Below are 16410 nucleotides of genomic sequence, written 5' to 3'. Positions count from 1 at the left end.
TGATGCTCTAATTTTAATAATAATGGTTTTAATTCAATTCGCCTGCCACTTAATGCTAGTTAATCGGTATTAAATTTATTTCCAGTTTAATCACATTACTCTTTATTTTAGCAGTAGAGCTTTTTTGCCAAGTTATAAAATAACCTTAATTCAACTATGCCGATCAGAAGATATTGATTCACACAAAGATATTTTTTTATTCACTAATAAAGTTTGTCAAAAATGAAATTTTCATTTCGCATTATTTTATCAAATAAATCTTTTTAACATAAAAATGGAACCGATTTCAAAGTCGTATTCCAGTTATTTTGATTTTAACACAAAATTATTAAACCGAGTGAAAATGAAATGGAACTAATATGGTCTGGTAAAACTCTCTTTCAAACAAAATAAGAATTTTAGAAATTGGGTAATACATGACGAAGTTATGAGGTATTAGTGATAAAAAAAAACATAAAAAAAGTAAAACCCCTCCTTGTTTTAGAGTAAGTTAAAAATAAGAATTAATAACACTGAAACAATAACAAAATATTACAAAACAGTAGCCATTTTTTTTTCAGTTAAATTAGCAAGTCTGGCAAATAATCAGTCCTGGAATAACGGCAAATGTACATGGTTACCCCTAATCCAAGTAATACTCGTAGATCATCATCATAAAAACCGCATAAAACATTTAATGTCGAAACCCGAAAGATGTCCCTAAGCTAATTATGATTTATCTTAGCATTATGAGTAATAATATTAGAGTTCCCGTTGTTACGCAATGTATCAAATAACATACTGCACTTCTCTTTGTACCTCACGACAATATCACGATACGACATTTATTCAGACATTCAATATCGTATCCATCGCATGGATAACAGAATATTTACCTAACCTAAACCTCTTATGGCCACAAATCATTAAATTGTTTGTCATATTATAAAGATTTTTGTAAATTATTATACTATATTTATAATAATAATTATTATTTAACAACAGAATAAATCAATTCATACTTCTACCAGAAGACGCTGCGCGATTTCACCCGCGTGGTTCCCGTATCCGTAGTAATAGACGGGGATAATATATAGCCTATAGCCTCCCTCAATAACTGAGCTATCTAACACTGAAAGAATTTTTCAAATCGGCCCAGTATTTGCTGAGATCAGCGCGTTTAAACAAACTTCAGCTTTATAAAATTATTATAGGTATTATTATAAAAAGGTAAAGTTTGCGGTATTGTAGAGAGAAATCTCTGGACCTACTGAATTGATTTTAAAAACTGTTACAACTAGAAAGCCACGTTATTTGTGAGTGTCGTAGGATATTATCTCCGTATTAAAATATAAAATTGAATTAAATAATAATATATTAATAAAAATATGTTCTCAATGAAAACGAGCCATTAAATTTGATTCAAATGTATAACTAGATACATAGTCAATTAGTTTTGGAGATACGACATCTGGTCTTTACCTTTTCGCCTACCGTAGAAAATACATTATTTCGCTTTTGTTGCCGCTTAAATTCTTATAATCTACAGTCTATTATAACTTTGCCAATTTAGAATTTTGAACAGCAAGGTGGGTATAGCCCTATAACCCATCAATTTTGTTGGTGATAATGAACAGACGAATTGATAATCTCCAAATTCAATATTTACAGTTTGATCCCACCGATCTATCTGTCATCGTTTATAGCTAAGATCTCACTGTCATCTCCATCAAAATATGCGATTGCGATCTAATGCAATACCTGTCATCAATAAAAAGCGGTTAGGTATGATTGCGAGTGAGTCGGAATCGATATCGTTGGCGATTTTATCGTGCATTGTAAAAGCAATCAGCTTGTGTGGTCCGACAACATCGATATTATTTAATCGAGTTTTGATTAGAAACACCTTCCGTTATACAAAAACAGTTACTCGTCTGCATCGATTTGACTATCGCCCGCCTAATGATAGATAGTGTGTAATGAATTTGCTAACTGTGGTGGGAAAAACTTATATGACTAACTGTTATCATATTGCAATTGCCCGCCAAACTCTGTTGAAACGGCGTGCGGGTCTATTATCGCGGGTCATTGGTTCGCAAAAACATCTTTAGCAGAACTTATTTTTAAAAAATCAATCATTGGTATCTATAAAAACAATAGCTGTAACTTAAAATAAAATAAAATATTATACAACTGTACATACAACCTTTTCGTAAGTCGCTTGAATAATGCTAAATTATAACCTCACAACTTTCACAGAATAGACAAAAGCAGTGAAAACCCCATATTATTTTTTTTCTTCTCTGATCCGCTTAAGTTAGTATTATGAACATACAATCAGCGACATCACTATCCATCAAGTGTGTTTAGCAGCCCATTAAAAAATATTTCAAAAACAGACATAAGCAATTAGAACCGTAATCCAACGCTATTCCCTTATCTAAAAAACCAATCATTGTTTGCAAAGCTAAGCATAAAGTCACCATCATTCATTGTTTATTCAATTATACTCTCTTGTTTTTTGAGTTGGACCATCAATAAAATTAATTATCATTACCTACTGTATAAAAAATAAAAATCTTTTAAAAACTTTAAGCCATCAGTCATTTAGTTTTTCCTCAAGTTCCTAATATCGATATGGTTTTCGGTTTCACATTACACTCACCAATAAATTAGAAAAAGTCATCATACAGTTAGTTTGTCTCAGAATGAGAGGGGTTAAAATGCACATCACTGAAAAGTTTGAGGTGCATGCCCAGGACCTGATTCGAACCTACGCCCGAATCGAAGGCAGAGGTCATATCCACCAGGCTATCTCGTCTCTTAAGGGTCAGATGTTGTTATTTCACCTCAGATATGTTGGGTGGCCGAATGCAAGCGTCGGTCATGTCTTAGAATATATCTGAGACAATGAATTTAAATCTGATTCCTAGGACGCGCCGTGAGCCATAACTTAAGTATTATGGACTTGTATTTCCACACGGTCAGTCCTTATGTTTTATTGTGGTACGAAATTCGTACTATTTCTGAGTAAGTAGGCACTTATTCTAATGTACGTCACTTTGAAAGTGCAAAGTGATGCATTTTCTTTCGAATATATTTATAATTTAATGTACTGTTCTCTCTAACTATTATCTCTCAATATTAATTAAATTGTTCTTTACTATATTTATATGACACTCATATTTGCTTTTAATTCAAGAATGATGATAACCTATGTACACCGATCCTAGATTTAGGTTTGGCAGTCAGTTCATTATCTGGCATCTTGGCCCCTATACTATAGTTTTCATTATAAATCAGTTTGGTAGAATATCTATAAAGAGTCAAACAAAACGTTTTAATAGTGAATTTTGATATTTTTTAATATTTCATAAATAATATTTCCATTTTTTTTTCTACAATTCTTTGTGACATAAAAGAAGAAAAAAAGGGTTGAGAGTCTGAAGATGTAGGTCAGTTGGTGAAAAGTTGGCAAGGTCATGTGATAGCCACATAATCATTGAAAGTATTTGATAATTTAAAGCACAGTTTTAAATTTTCAAGGTCATCCAATGTCAGGTTGACCGTCAAAGCTTTTTTCGATGCTCAAAAAACCAAGATGTGGTTCACGCTTTCTTGCCAGGCGACACGACTGAAAATTTGAAATTCAATCCCGAGAAATTCGAGGGTACTAGCGGTCCGGAGAGACGCGCCCGCGCAGCCGAATAAATTCAACCTCCCGAGGTCAACAAACCGAACCCTCGGCGACAGTTTTTGCTCGCAACTTTCCTATACTTCTTTTTTCCCCGAGTCCAGCTCAATTATTTTCAACTCCTTACCCGACGTTGTTTGGACGGAGTGGGACTGAAATTGTTTACACAATTTATGTGTTAAAATGTTTAGCGGTTAAACGTTTACTCGCGAAATCCGTGATGGCTGCCGAGTGTGAACTGGCCGCGGCGCATGCTGTAGGCATGTTCTGGGAGCGTACCGTGCATCTTGCAACTTTTCTTGCATTTTTTGTTATATACAAATTTGCACTTGACAACGATTTGCGGCGACGTAAGAATCTCTCGTGTTATAGACGCAATTACATTTTAACCAAATGTATTTACCGTTGACCTTTTCGTTTCTCATTTCCTTATCTCTATAAGGTTATGTTTTGTCTGCTATATTAATATGTGGTTCTTCTTTTTCACTGTAGTGCAGGGTCACTACATCTTAAAATAGAATTAAGTATCTCAATCTATAAAAGCAAAAGGTCACTCATCACGAAATCTCAAAAACACTTGACATAAAAAGTTGAAATTTGGCAGGGAGTTAGTTTATAGTAAGTAGAAGTTCGGTAAGAACGGTATTTGCGAGAAGGTCAGATTAATGAGGTCTAAGGATGAACGAAGACACGGGCGTCCGCCAGTTTAATGATAAAAATCTAGACCAAAACGTCTTAACAGGTTAATTAACTTTACCCTTCTTCTTTCCACTCTGCGACATAATGAAAATGTAATGGTCTGTAAATGGTCAAGGTTAAAATGACCCTTCTCAATCATCTGAACTTTTTGAACTTACCCTATTAACGACTTGGACTGATTTGGATGTACTCTGAATAATTTTCTTATTTATTGCGTATCTAACCTACTTTATTTTAGGAGAATAAACTAACGTATCAACTCACTAAATACTGTATTTAGCCGCGCTCAGTTCTGTTAAAACTAATCTTGGGAGTTCTGAATTCTTTCAATTTTTACTTTCAAAAAGAGGAATAGTCTGGAAAGGCTATCTTTTACAATTTATTAACCTTCCACATGTAAGACTACGGAATGGGTTACTAGTCATATAAATCACAATTGGTACAGAAAATATGTCACATAATTAAAAAATAATTGAAAATTAACACATAACAATTAAACTCTTTGAAAAAAAAGATTCACTCCGATATGCATCAGATATAAGCGAGCCTTTCACAAAGCGACTCCCTTGCCCTTTAGAGATAATCGAACTTTCAGATAATTAATTCATTAAACTCAAATCGAGAATCGAATAATTCGCATAGAAGATCTTTACAACTCTTAATTGAAACCAAATGGGGTCTCGTGAGCGAGATAATCGCTGGGCCATTAATGATTTCAATTTAGAATGGCATTTTGTGAATATATTTCGTAAGTGGACAAGAGTAAACCACTGTTTGGATTTGACTAATGAATTAGGGATCGGGCTAAAGGTTATAGACACCTGACTTGTATGGCTAGGAAAGGATATTTTATGTGGGATTTTTAAGATGATCAATTGCAATAATAAGCCTTTTGCTGCATCTTTACTAGTATTTCTCTATAATGTTTATCAAAATTTCTATATTGATGTTATCGCTATCGATTTTAAAGTCTCATTTTAAAAAGATATAAATAATTTTGATTTTGACTATACTACTATACTAGTCTGGAAAAGGGTAGCACTGGATAGATTGAAATTAACAACTTGAGTTTACACTGTGCACTGTAGATGATCATTAATCAAGGCTATTTTATTTATTCTATCATTACCATCATCATCATCATCATCATCATCATTATCATCACCACACAGTCTGACAATGTCTATTCCCTACCGGTCTACTATATACTAGTTCTGCGCTATATCTGTCTCATTTGTGATTATGTAATGCAATCGATTGCACAATATAAACCATTTGAGTCAAGTGGATAACTAGATGGATGAACAAATTTAGATAGCCAAATTCGGCCTTTATTATTCGGAAATCAGGATTTGTTGCGCGTAAGTCCAAATCGTTGCTCATAAATAATAGGTACCAATAGAGTGTTGAAACTTTATCTACAAGGCTGTCTATTTCACCTTCTGAATTACACCAGCCTTACACCTCTTCTAGCAGACTATCACGCTTTATAATAACTATTATTATCATACTTAGCTTATTTATGTGATCAACTGGGTTCCCTTCTGGGTTGGTAGTATATGGGTGATATTGTTTGAACAATGGATGTCAATTTGAACTGTTAGTTACCTATTTCAAGGTAATTAGCAGTGTAAATTGATGCATGAGTGCAGTTTTAACTAAACAGTTGAACTGTTCATTATCGTGCGTGTGTTGTGTCCATCATACATTTTTTTCTAATGAGTTTAATAGAAACTTTGATTTCTAAAATTGTACAGATCAAACTGAATTTTTATAGTGTCTCTTATATTTAATCTACCTAAGGAAGTCGGATTTCCTTTGGATGTACTTGACAGCATATGTTTTTTGTGATAACTAAAGGAGCGTCAGCATAACAGAAACGGTTTGTTAAATTATTAAGATTGATATAGGACGGGGCGTGTGGCATAGAAACTCATTAACCAACGAACTGTTGCTTAGCAATCTCTTAGAAAGATAATTTTCTGCTTAGCTCATTAAGAATCAAACCATCTTTCTATCAACCTTGCTATTACAATCGAATCCGTCTTCAGAAAATAGACGATCCGCACTTTAGAAAGTTATTAAAACCAGCTCGAATACCCGAAAATTGCCGATTCAAAAACAAACACGACACACTTAAAGTCGGGCCGTAAAATCTCTCGAAAATAAGACAATCGCATCACAGACTGTATAAAGAGCGAAGGGACAAAGGGAGGACGCGGGAGTGCCGCGGGGAGAGGGATCCCAGACCAGTTACAGAAACAAAGACTGCCCGGCACGTCGACGAATAAGACCGTATATCAATCTCGTTGCGTCAACTGTCCTGCCGAAAACGTCTGGCGAAAAAAGCCTCCCGCAAAAAGTGGGCCCAGCGGTAAAAAAATATACGACAATGAGCCGCTTACATTGTATAAAGTGCCAATTAAAATTTGATAGATATAAAGCGGTTTTCGGCTGTCGCTCAGTTTCGGCTTCTGTAAATAGATTTGCGGGTACTTCGACATTTGGTAGCTCTGGACGTGCGATCATTAAGTTAATTTATAGTGCTCACGCCGGGGTGTCCCTTAATGCGGTATGTGGACGAAATATGAGCGCTGTTTATCGGAAAAATAAAGTCGAAATCCAATTTATCGCTGTGTATCCTACGGTAGATATAGTATTAATTGATGATGAAACACGGCTGAAACTCACGTGATATAACGTCGAAGTATATCCGACTAGTTTCGAACCTATACGGGGCCCTTCAAATCAGATCGGTCAGGATCGTGCTGCGTTGCAAGAACCAGCTCATGACCAAGGGTTCCGAATGGGTTCAAAATCCATATGAAACCTTGTATAACGTGAGTTTTAGGCGTGCTTCATCATCTAATTGATGATGAAACACGCCTAAAATAACACCCACGATAGTTTAAATTCTACAATAGATATAGTATTGTAAGTAATAAGAGCTCTAGTTACGAATTTTACACGTGAAAACAGGATAATAGATCTCCACTATCTGGGATAGTCACGGAACCACGGGACAGTAAATCTCTGTAAAGCGGTGGAAGTTGTCTGCGGGAATGTTGTCATCACAATGTTTGCAGATAAGCTGACAGTTGTCATGCGTTGCCTACAACATGCTTTATTTAAAACTAAACTTATATTAAAACAACAATTTACACGTATTCACATGAGGATAGATGCTCTATACTATAGAATTATGAGAGTAAAAAAAATGTTGTAGATTTATTACAGTACTTATTAAAGACTGCCAAGATATTAACCACACTTGAATAATCGAAAGGATGAGTTAAGCAGTTCCTAGTCCAGGGCATTCATATATGTCTGGCTTAGACTTGTTAGTCTAAGCTACAGATGTTAAAGCTAGGAGCATCACCAAACATACATTTTAAAATTTAAACAGCAAAAGTAAACCTGGTGGTAATTCCACGTAATCACATCCACGTGGATGATAGCCATACTGCATTTCCTCGTTCGATAGCCAGACTATTATTATTTGCAAAAAAAAAATGAGCTAACACTTCTGTCAATTAAATTAATACTTTGAATTTTTTCAACAGGCAAACAATTGGTCCGGTACAGCATCGTCTCCGGGGACGCAGACAAGCGCTTCACCATCGAACCTCACACTGGAGCCATCAGGACCTCAGGAAAGCTGAACAGAGAAGCCACTCCTTCGTATCTGCTCAACATAAGAGCTGCTACCAGCAATTCTGCAAACTATGATCAGACTCAAGTGAGTAGTGCTCCTGTTTTTACACATGCTTGGAGTTCATACTATTTTTAATTAAAAAGCACGCTCTAAATTATAGATTTTAGATTACAGACCTTGGATATTGGATATGAATTTCAGAATCAGTGTCAAAATAAGTAATGCCTATAAGACATTGACTTCCTATTAAATTATTTCTACCATATAATTAAGGCTTAATATATTATAAAAACCACTACAGGTACAAATAACGCTCGAGGATGTGAACGACAATGCACCAGAGTTCGGAACATCATCAGTACGAGTATCAGTAGCAGAGTCAGCAGCTATCGGCTCAGTGGTGTACGCGGCTAGAGCAACTGATGAAGACGAGGGGAGGAATGGCCAGATCACATATGGTCTAGTGTCTGCCACGGGGCCAGCTAACACCTTTGCTGTCAACCCTCAACATGGATTGGTCACTTTGTTGAAGTGAGTGCTTTTAATATTTTTTTGATTATTAAAAATTCTTCATCATTATTAACACCATCTTCATCATCATCACGTAAACAAGAGGCTTCTCAAAAATACAGGTATAAAGGTGAGAAAACATAACGCCTAAGCCTAGCTAGTGTTAACATAGAAAGAACAGACTGTTTTGTAAGCTAATTCAGTAAGATTAAGAAGATAAAACCTAGTCTTGCATTTTATTTTTTTGTTTGAAGCCTGAAAACAAATTTAAGTTATTAATTAGAGAAAAAATGTTAATAATATAGTGTTTATTTGCATATTTCTTCACAAAACCAAAAAATATAGGCTGCCACTTGATTAAAATTTAATTGAGATGCAGCCTACTATTCTAATCTTTGTTTTTTCCCATCTTATAAATGGAAATCAGAATATGCAAGAAAAGTCCTACAAGGAGTATCAAGAGTAGACAATGGATGTATCCATTAACCTAAGAAGTAGACGATAAGCCTAATTTACCTGCAAATGTGAAATTCAAAAGATTTGACTGTATTACAAATATTTAATTATTTCTAGGCCACTGGACTATGAAAATCTAGTTCGCCATACACTCGTAATATCGGCCAAGGACGGCGGCAACCCTCAGCTGAGTGCCAACCTTACTCTAGCAGTAGATGTACAAGACGTAAACGACAACGCGCCCGTTTTCGAACATGACACCTACAGCGCGAATGTCCTAGAGTCGGACGCTGTAAAAACAAAGGTAAGAGCTTGTTTTGATGTAATAAACGTTGTTACCAATAAATTTCGCGCCTTGCTAAGCAAATTTTACGTTTACCTTACACCTAGGAAGGGAAAGAGCCGATTTACAAGGCAACTGAACCGCTATCTAACTTTGGAAGTTAACTGTTGTTGAAATTCTAAAGGTTGATTTTGTGAATTCCATGGTTTTGAAATTCATTTGAATAAAATGAAATTTAACATTAATTTCTGATTTTTTAATAATAAATCTCTAATTTTCTATTGTACATATTTCTACTTTTTTATGAGATTTGAAGTCCTCTACGTCTAGATAGTAGACCACTAGTAAGTGGTCTTTATAGCTGGAATTAGGAACTGTACAAATTACGAGTAATAATGCTACACAAGACAGTTACCTATACCAACCTATACCAACTGTTACTTTTTCGTATAGAGCTGATTTAATTATAATTGGTTAATCCAAGCAGTAAGTTATTATTTGTATAGATTTTAAACAACATATCTGCCCTCCCTTTTTATGTTTTTCCATATAGGAATCATCCATATACACATGCAAAATAATATTCTTTGTATTCATGAGTATACGTTGTGTCACGTGTTCATATCTGATCCGACGAAAGCGATAATCTTTTACAAAAGGGCCGACTTCGTTTATGAATCTCTACACACAATACGAAAGACCCACATTGTGTTGTGTATGAATATTCAAACATTCTGAATTCAATATAAGAAAAACTATGTTAAGATCATGATATTCATTTATACTAAACTCACGTGTAACCGTGAAAATATGCAAAATTGTAATCTGACTTTAGTTACTAAGTTGCAGTAAAAATTAAGCAAATCACAATCAATTAAGTTTAACCATTTCTCACGGCACGACTTATTGATAATAGTCTGCGAATACTTCACGATACAACCAGTTTTTGGTACCTATGATTTTGTACAGACAATTTAATTAATTTTACACACATTTTTGTTCAGCATCTTGTGTGTTCTTTTGCACAAACAAAAAGATATATTCAATATATTCATTCTTACTTTTCACTATAATAAACTGATTATAGTGAAAATAGAATAAGTAATGTTATGTTGGTGAGCAACTTTACCTAAGTTGAATACATGTTTCATTTTCCTCAAACAAAACAAACGGCCAAATTAAAAAGAGAAACATTTCCTTTCAGATTTTAGAAATACAAGCCATAGACAAGGATACCGGTAACAATGCGCGCATAACCTATCGCGTAGTATCAGAGAATAATACAAACGAAGAGCATTTCAAAGTTCAGCCGGCCACAGGCTGGGTATACCTCGCCAAACAACTTGATAGAGAGACGATAGCTAAACACAAAATGACAATAATAGCTACGGACAATGGCATCCCGCCGATGTCAGCGACTGCCAGCCTTATTGTCAACGTGGTAGATGCTAATGATAATGATCCAGTATTCTCACAGACGGCCTATGACTTTCACGTTGAGGAGAATCAAAAGATTGGCGCGTTCGTTGGAAAAATTGCTGCGACTGATGCTGATTTGGGTGACAATGCTGTAGTTAAATACAGTTTGTTCCCTTCTAACACCAGCTTTGTCGTTAACCCGACTACAGGTAAGGATTCAGTTTATTAAATTATTCTAACGCTAAATTTATTTATGAATGAACAAACGAAGGATTCATTCTAAAGGAATTTAGAACCGTAGCACTTGGAAGGACGTTTCAGTTTTTTCCTACGGAAATCAAGCGCGATATTTGTACACATTAGTAATATAATTGTGACGTATGGTTGTAACACATAAATTATGTATACTCGAAATTATGCATGATACTAAATTTTAATGTAATTAAGTTAAAAATGGTAACATGAATTTACAATAATGTTATCAAAATCAAAATAATCGGTTGCACAAGAATATGTTTAATGGTATAACAGCTATTGTGTGCTTGATTGTTGCTAGTTTATTTATGTTCAAGTTGTCTGTAAATGCGCTAGGGTTATGTGGAAACGAACAATGCCTTCTGCCCATTCAGATAAATCCATACGAAATAAAAAACGTCGTCTGTTTTATAGAAAACAGTGGAAACTACAACTAAAATGCTACATCACCAATTCTATTGTAACAGTTTAACATTATTGTATACTCTTTTCCCGTAGAAATAGAGTGAATATAGCTTAAGTTACTTGCTAGTAACTCAACTCGATATCAAAAATCAAAATGAAGTATGTAACCTAACCTATCCTAATCATTAAAATATAATCTAAGATTTTTGGGAATTCATAACAAAAAATATTTTAAAAAATCTATAAAAAACCGTTCAAAAAGTCGTTCCGTCCGTCTCAACTCGTTACTCAACGCAAAATATAGTAGTAAAGATTAGTATTGCTCGTTTAAATATATAAGATTTTACCATACTCAAGTAATCGCCGTCATTAGTGCAGAACAATCTTTTCGACAATATTTGAGTGGCTTAAAACAAAGCAGTTTACCGTAACTCCAACGAGCCTAACCATCCTTACTACTATTTACCAGCCCAGGAATTATTCCTGCCGCCATCCACTCGACTTTGTTTGACTAGTCGGCGCCTTTGAAAGCTAAAACCCAAAGTATGTTGTGACTTAAGACTCGTCGACTAAACAAATGTATTTGAACAAACAAAACTGCATTAATACCTGCACAATTAAAAAAAATATATAGGGAGCAGTCAGAGGAATGTTTGCCGACCTTCTCATGAATATCTTTTTCGATATTTTCTTTATTGCTGTTCGTGTTACTAGGAATTTTCGTATTTATTAGTAAATTTGTGCAATTTTAAACGAACAAGCTCTCAAAGATTGCGTTATAACTTGTTTTTACGATAATTTGAGAATTGATGGGTCCACCAAACCTAAAAGTTTCATTCTCACGGCAATAACTGACAATAAATGTATATACATACATGAACTACATTTATTTACTAGATCAAATCTTTCTCTGTACCATAATTCATCAATATTTATTTAGGCGTGAAAATGTAACGAATAAACTGACAGAAAGTTAGTAAACGCCTCTCCAGCTAACAATTTTTTTGTAGGAGAAAACTGGCTTATATTCATTTTAAAATCGAACTAGAACATGGGACCTCAATCTATCTCTAATATATCTAAATATATAAAATATATTTTTTAAAATCTTAGAATTGGTGCCAAAACCTTAAAAAACGAAATGCACTAATCTAAACAACATAATTATAAAAAAAAGAACTAAACTATTATTATATACATTTAAGATTATCATATTTTAACAAGTTCTGATATAAACACAAAATTTACTGACCGAGTATCATAAAATATAAAATATTATAGATATTTGATTTATAGGCAATTTATTTCTAATAGATACGATTAAATTTTAATGCGCTGATATTTCTATGCCTAAATCGAGTTATTGAAGTAAGCAATAACGGAACTATACTTTGATCTAAATTGAAGAACAGCTGCTCGAATTACACCTAAACATTTTCTTACGTTCGTCACATTCTTAAAATTCAAAAAACGTCATTTTGAAGATCAAACCTACTTGTTCTGGACAGGTTTTTTGTTTTAAAATAAATTTAATCAAATTATTTATATTTTTATCTTAAAGATTGCTCGTAAAACCGTATGTCACAGGTAGTGTTTTGTTCGTACTGAATAATCATTTATAGGTACTATTAATTAATAATTAAAGATCAAATCCTTCAAATTAAAGTTCATAAAACAATTAAATGTTTCTCGAAAAGGTAGAATTGACATATATTGCAGATTAGGTTAGAAACGGAAAAAGAAAGGGAAAAAGATAGATAAAAAAAACATCAAAAAATTTATTTTTTCACAAGCATGACCGTTTAATGATTGCAATCTAAATGGAATCAGTACCGGCCCAATAAAAAGAGGAGTTTAGGTCGTTATCGCCTTTAAGTGACTGATGAATGGTGGAACCACAGCGGAACTTACCATCTCAATTTGGCTTATCAAAGATCGATTCGGAGCTAGTTAGCGCATCTTCGCAGACCAACCCCAAGTGGATCCATGAATCGATAAATCAATACTCAATGACAACTGTATGCATTCGGCTCCACTGGTGGGGAATTTCGACAGGTGCGTTTTCGGTGGGCGACACACCTTATGTCCATAATCGCTTGTGGCTTGTTTTATGCGCCGGCATCTTCAAAGACGGCATTTGACGCCGAATCGTGGATACTCGAATCAATTCTTTATGCCAATTATTCGGCGATTTTGGAACTCAGTACGGTAAATGTTAAATGTTGTGTTTTGTTTGATATTAATTTTGTTTTGGATTCACTGTTAACGCAAGAATTTATAGACCTGTAAATAGAATTTTTATGTAATGGATTAGAGTATTACTTTAGAGTTTGACTACTGTACCATTTTATAAGACATTCAGTATTAATTGATAATTTTATTTAACAATAATTTTCAGGGAAATTATATCTCCCAAATACAATTTAACTTATTTGCCTTGTCTGTTCTAAGAAACATTAACATAATTAAAAATTATCCAAATGAAATCCAGCGAAGATTTTAAACGTTCGCGAAAAATTAGTTTTCCTTAAACCTGGTTCACATTGTTTATTACTAGGGATTGTGCCACATCTTATCATTATAATCCTTTCTTATTAAAAAAATGTGTTATTATAGTATAGTATAGTACTATTAGTAAATTGGATTATATTGGAGACACTCTTATAAAATTACTTTGTAATTAAATGCTCATATTTTTTGTTTTCGTATAATGTAATAAAAATTATATTGTTTTAGGTATAATAACAACCAAACAAATATTGGACAGAGAATTTAAGAACTCATACTCACTTTTCGCTGAAGCACGTGACCAAGGATCCCTGCCCAGATCTAGCAGAGTTCTTGTGTCTATAAAAGTAACCGATGTAAACGATAACTCACCAGAGATTATCGACCCTAGAGAAGATGTTGTAAGTGTAAGAGAAGAACAGCAACCAGGAGCAGAAGTAGCAAGAGTAAAAGCTATCGATAGAGATAATGGTGTAAATGCATCTGTGGTATATTCTATTTTAAATGAGAGGGATATGGATGGATTTGGTGTATTTGTTATAGACTCCGATACTGGGATTATAAAAACAAGTACAGGTAAAACCTTTTAAGTATAATAAAAATACCTTGCAAAATAAAAAAAATAATAATTTTTCTTTTATATTATCTAACTAACAAGTATTTTATTAGTAAATATTAATAAGAGTTTTTTTTCCTATTTTGTTGTAGTATTGGATCATGAAGAAAGATCAATTTATCGTTTGACGGTAGCAGCAACAGATGGTGGACATCCACCGCGGCAGACTGTTAGGCAATTAAAAGTTGAAGTATTAGACTTAAATGATAATAGACCTACATTTACTAGCTCCAGTTTATCATTTAAGGTGAGTTAGTCGTCAGTTATCTAATTTTTTGTCATAATTATTGAACTACTTTTATCCTACTTCTTGTTTTCTTTTTTTCATGCTGACTTAATAGGATGCAGGTGATACATTACAATAAATTTTAAATATAATTACTATTACAAGTTTGTATTTCAATAAAACTAATATTGAATTTTCAGGTGAAAGAAGATGCAAAAGTGGGCCATATAGTAGGGACCGTTGCATGCTGTGATAGTGACATTAACGAAAATTCTATAAATGGAGATGAAGAAAGGCAAATATCATATCTGTTAATGCCACTCACATCAGATCACTCGCCAGGGACATTTGAAATTGATAGAAGAACTGGCTTTCTGGTTGTTGCAAGACAATTAGATAGAGAAATACAAGATGAGTATAGACTGGAAGTTCGAGCATTAGATACATCTGCTACAAATAATCCACAGAGTAGTGCAGTCACTGTTCGTATTGAAATTATAGACGTCAATGACAATGCACCTCAATGGCCGGCTGATCCAATAAACATTAAAGTATCTGAAGTAACTCCTGTTGGGATGACGATATACAATTTTACTGCAAGCGATGCAGATGCAGGACCAAATGGCGAACTACATTTTAACATAATGTCTTCTCTTCCACTAAATAAAAATGCATTTAGCTTAGATCCTCTAACAGGGTCTTTGACGCTGACCTCTCCCCTTGATTATGAACTACTAAAAGAATATTGGTTAGTCATTGAAGCTTCAGACCTAGCTGCTAATATAACGGAGAGGATGGTTACATCTGCAACAGTACATGTATCTGTGATTGATGCAAACGATAACACACCTACTTTTGTGTCTACCAATAAAGTTTCTGTTACATTGAACACTTTATCTGGTACATTATATCAAGCTCTTGCAGTTGATACAGATTCTGGTGATAACGGCAGAATTTCATACTTTATAGCCGGAGGAAATGATCAAGCTTATTTTTCTATGGACTACGATACCGGTAGACTGACTTTGACGAAAAAATACTCTTCAGATGTATCTAAAGTGAAACCAGGGCAATATAAACTCAACTTAACAGCCTCAGATCACGGTACACCCTTTCCAAGACAAAGTCATATGACATTGTTACTAAACTTGCAAGAGTCAACGAATATTCCACCCCGATTTACAGATTCTTTTTATAGAGCAAACATTAGCGAAGACATACGTCCAAACAGTTTTGTTACTAGACTGTCAGCCAAATCATCAAGAGGTAATACAGGTACGTATTACATACATTGTCTTATTGTATTGTACATGCCAGGTACACAGTGGCGTGCACTAATAATTTTAATTAGGGTATTGCAATATTGCCGTGATAGCCCAGTGGATATGACCTCTGCTATTCCGGAGGGTGTGCGTTCAAATCCGGTCTGGGGCAGACACCTCCAACTTTTCAGTTGAGTGCATTTTAAGAAATTAAATATCACGTATCTCAAACGGTAAAGGAAAAACATCGTGAGGAAACACACTTACCAGAGAATTTTCTTAATTCTCTGCGAGTGTGAAGTCTGCCAATCCTCATTGGGCCAGCATGGTGGACTGTTGGCCTAACCTTTCTCATTCTGAGAGGAGACTCGAGCTCAGCAGTGAGGCGAATATGGGTGAATATGAATGACGAGGCACTACAAAATTGTATAAAATGCAATATT

At 34.3% G+C, this 16410-nt stretch overlaps 1 protein-coding gene across 2 annotated transcripts in view; it reads left to right on the top strand.

Annotated features, from left to right (window-relative positions):
- Nucleotides 1–16410, top strand: part of LOC112058497 (protein dachsous) — a 390923-nt gene that overhangs the window by 367027 nt on the left and 7486 nt on the right. For both annotated transcript variants that reach the window (XM_024099373.2, XM_052883647.1), the window contains exons 5-11: nt 7936–8111; nt 8329–8558; nt 9111–9297; nt 10481–10904; nt 14092–14439; nt 14572–14726; nt 14906–15980. In XM_024099373.2, coding sequence (XP_023955141.2) covers nt 7936–8111; nt 8329–8558; nt 9111–9297; nt 10481–10904; nt 14092–14439; nt 14572–14726; nt 14906–15980 — 2595 coding nt within the window. The remainder of the gene's footprint in view (nt 1–7935; nt 8112–8328; nt 8559–9110; nt 9298–10480; nt 10905–14091; nt 14440–14571; nt 14727–14905; nt 15981–16410) is intronic.

This window comes from Bicyclus anynana, chromosome 9, assembly GCF_947172395.1.
Source record: "Bicyclus anynana chromosome 9, ilBicAnyn1.1, whole genome shotgun sequence".
NCBI lineage: Eukaryota > Metazoa > Arthropoda > Insecta > Lepidoptera > Nymphalidae > Bicyclus > Bicyclus anynana.
Note: the sequence above shows the minus strand (reverse complement) of the source record. Positions and strands in the feature narration are given on the sequence as shown.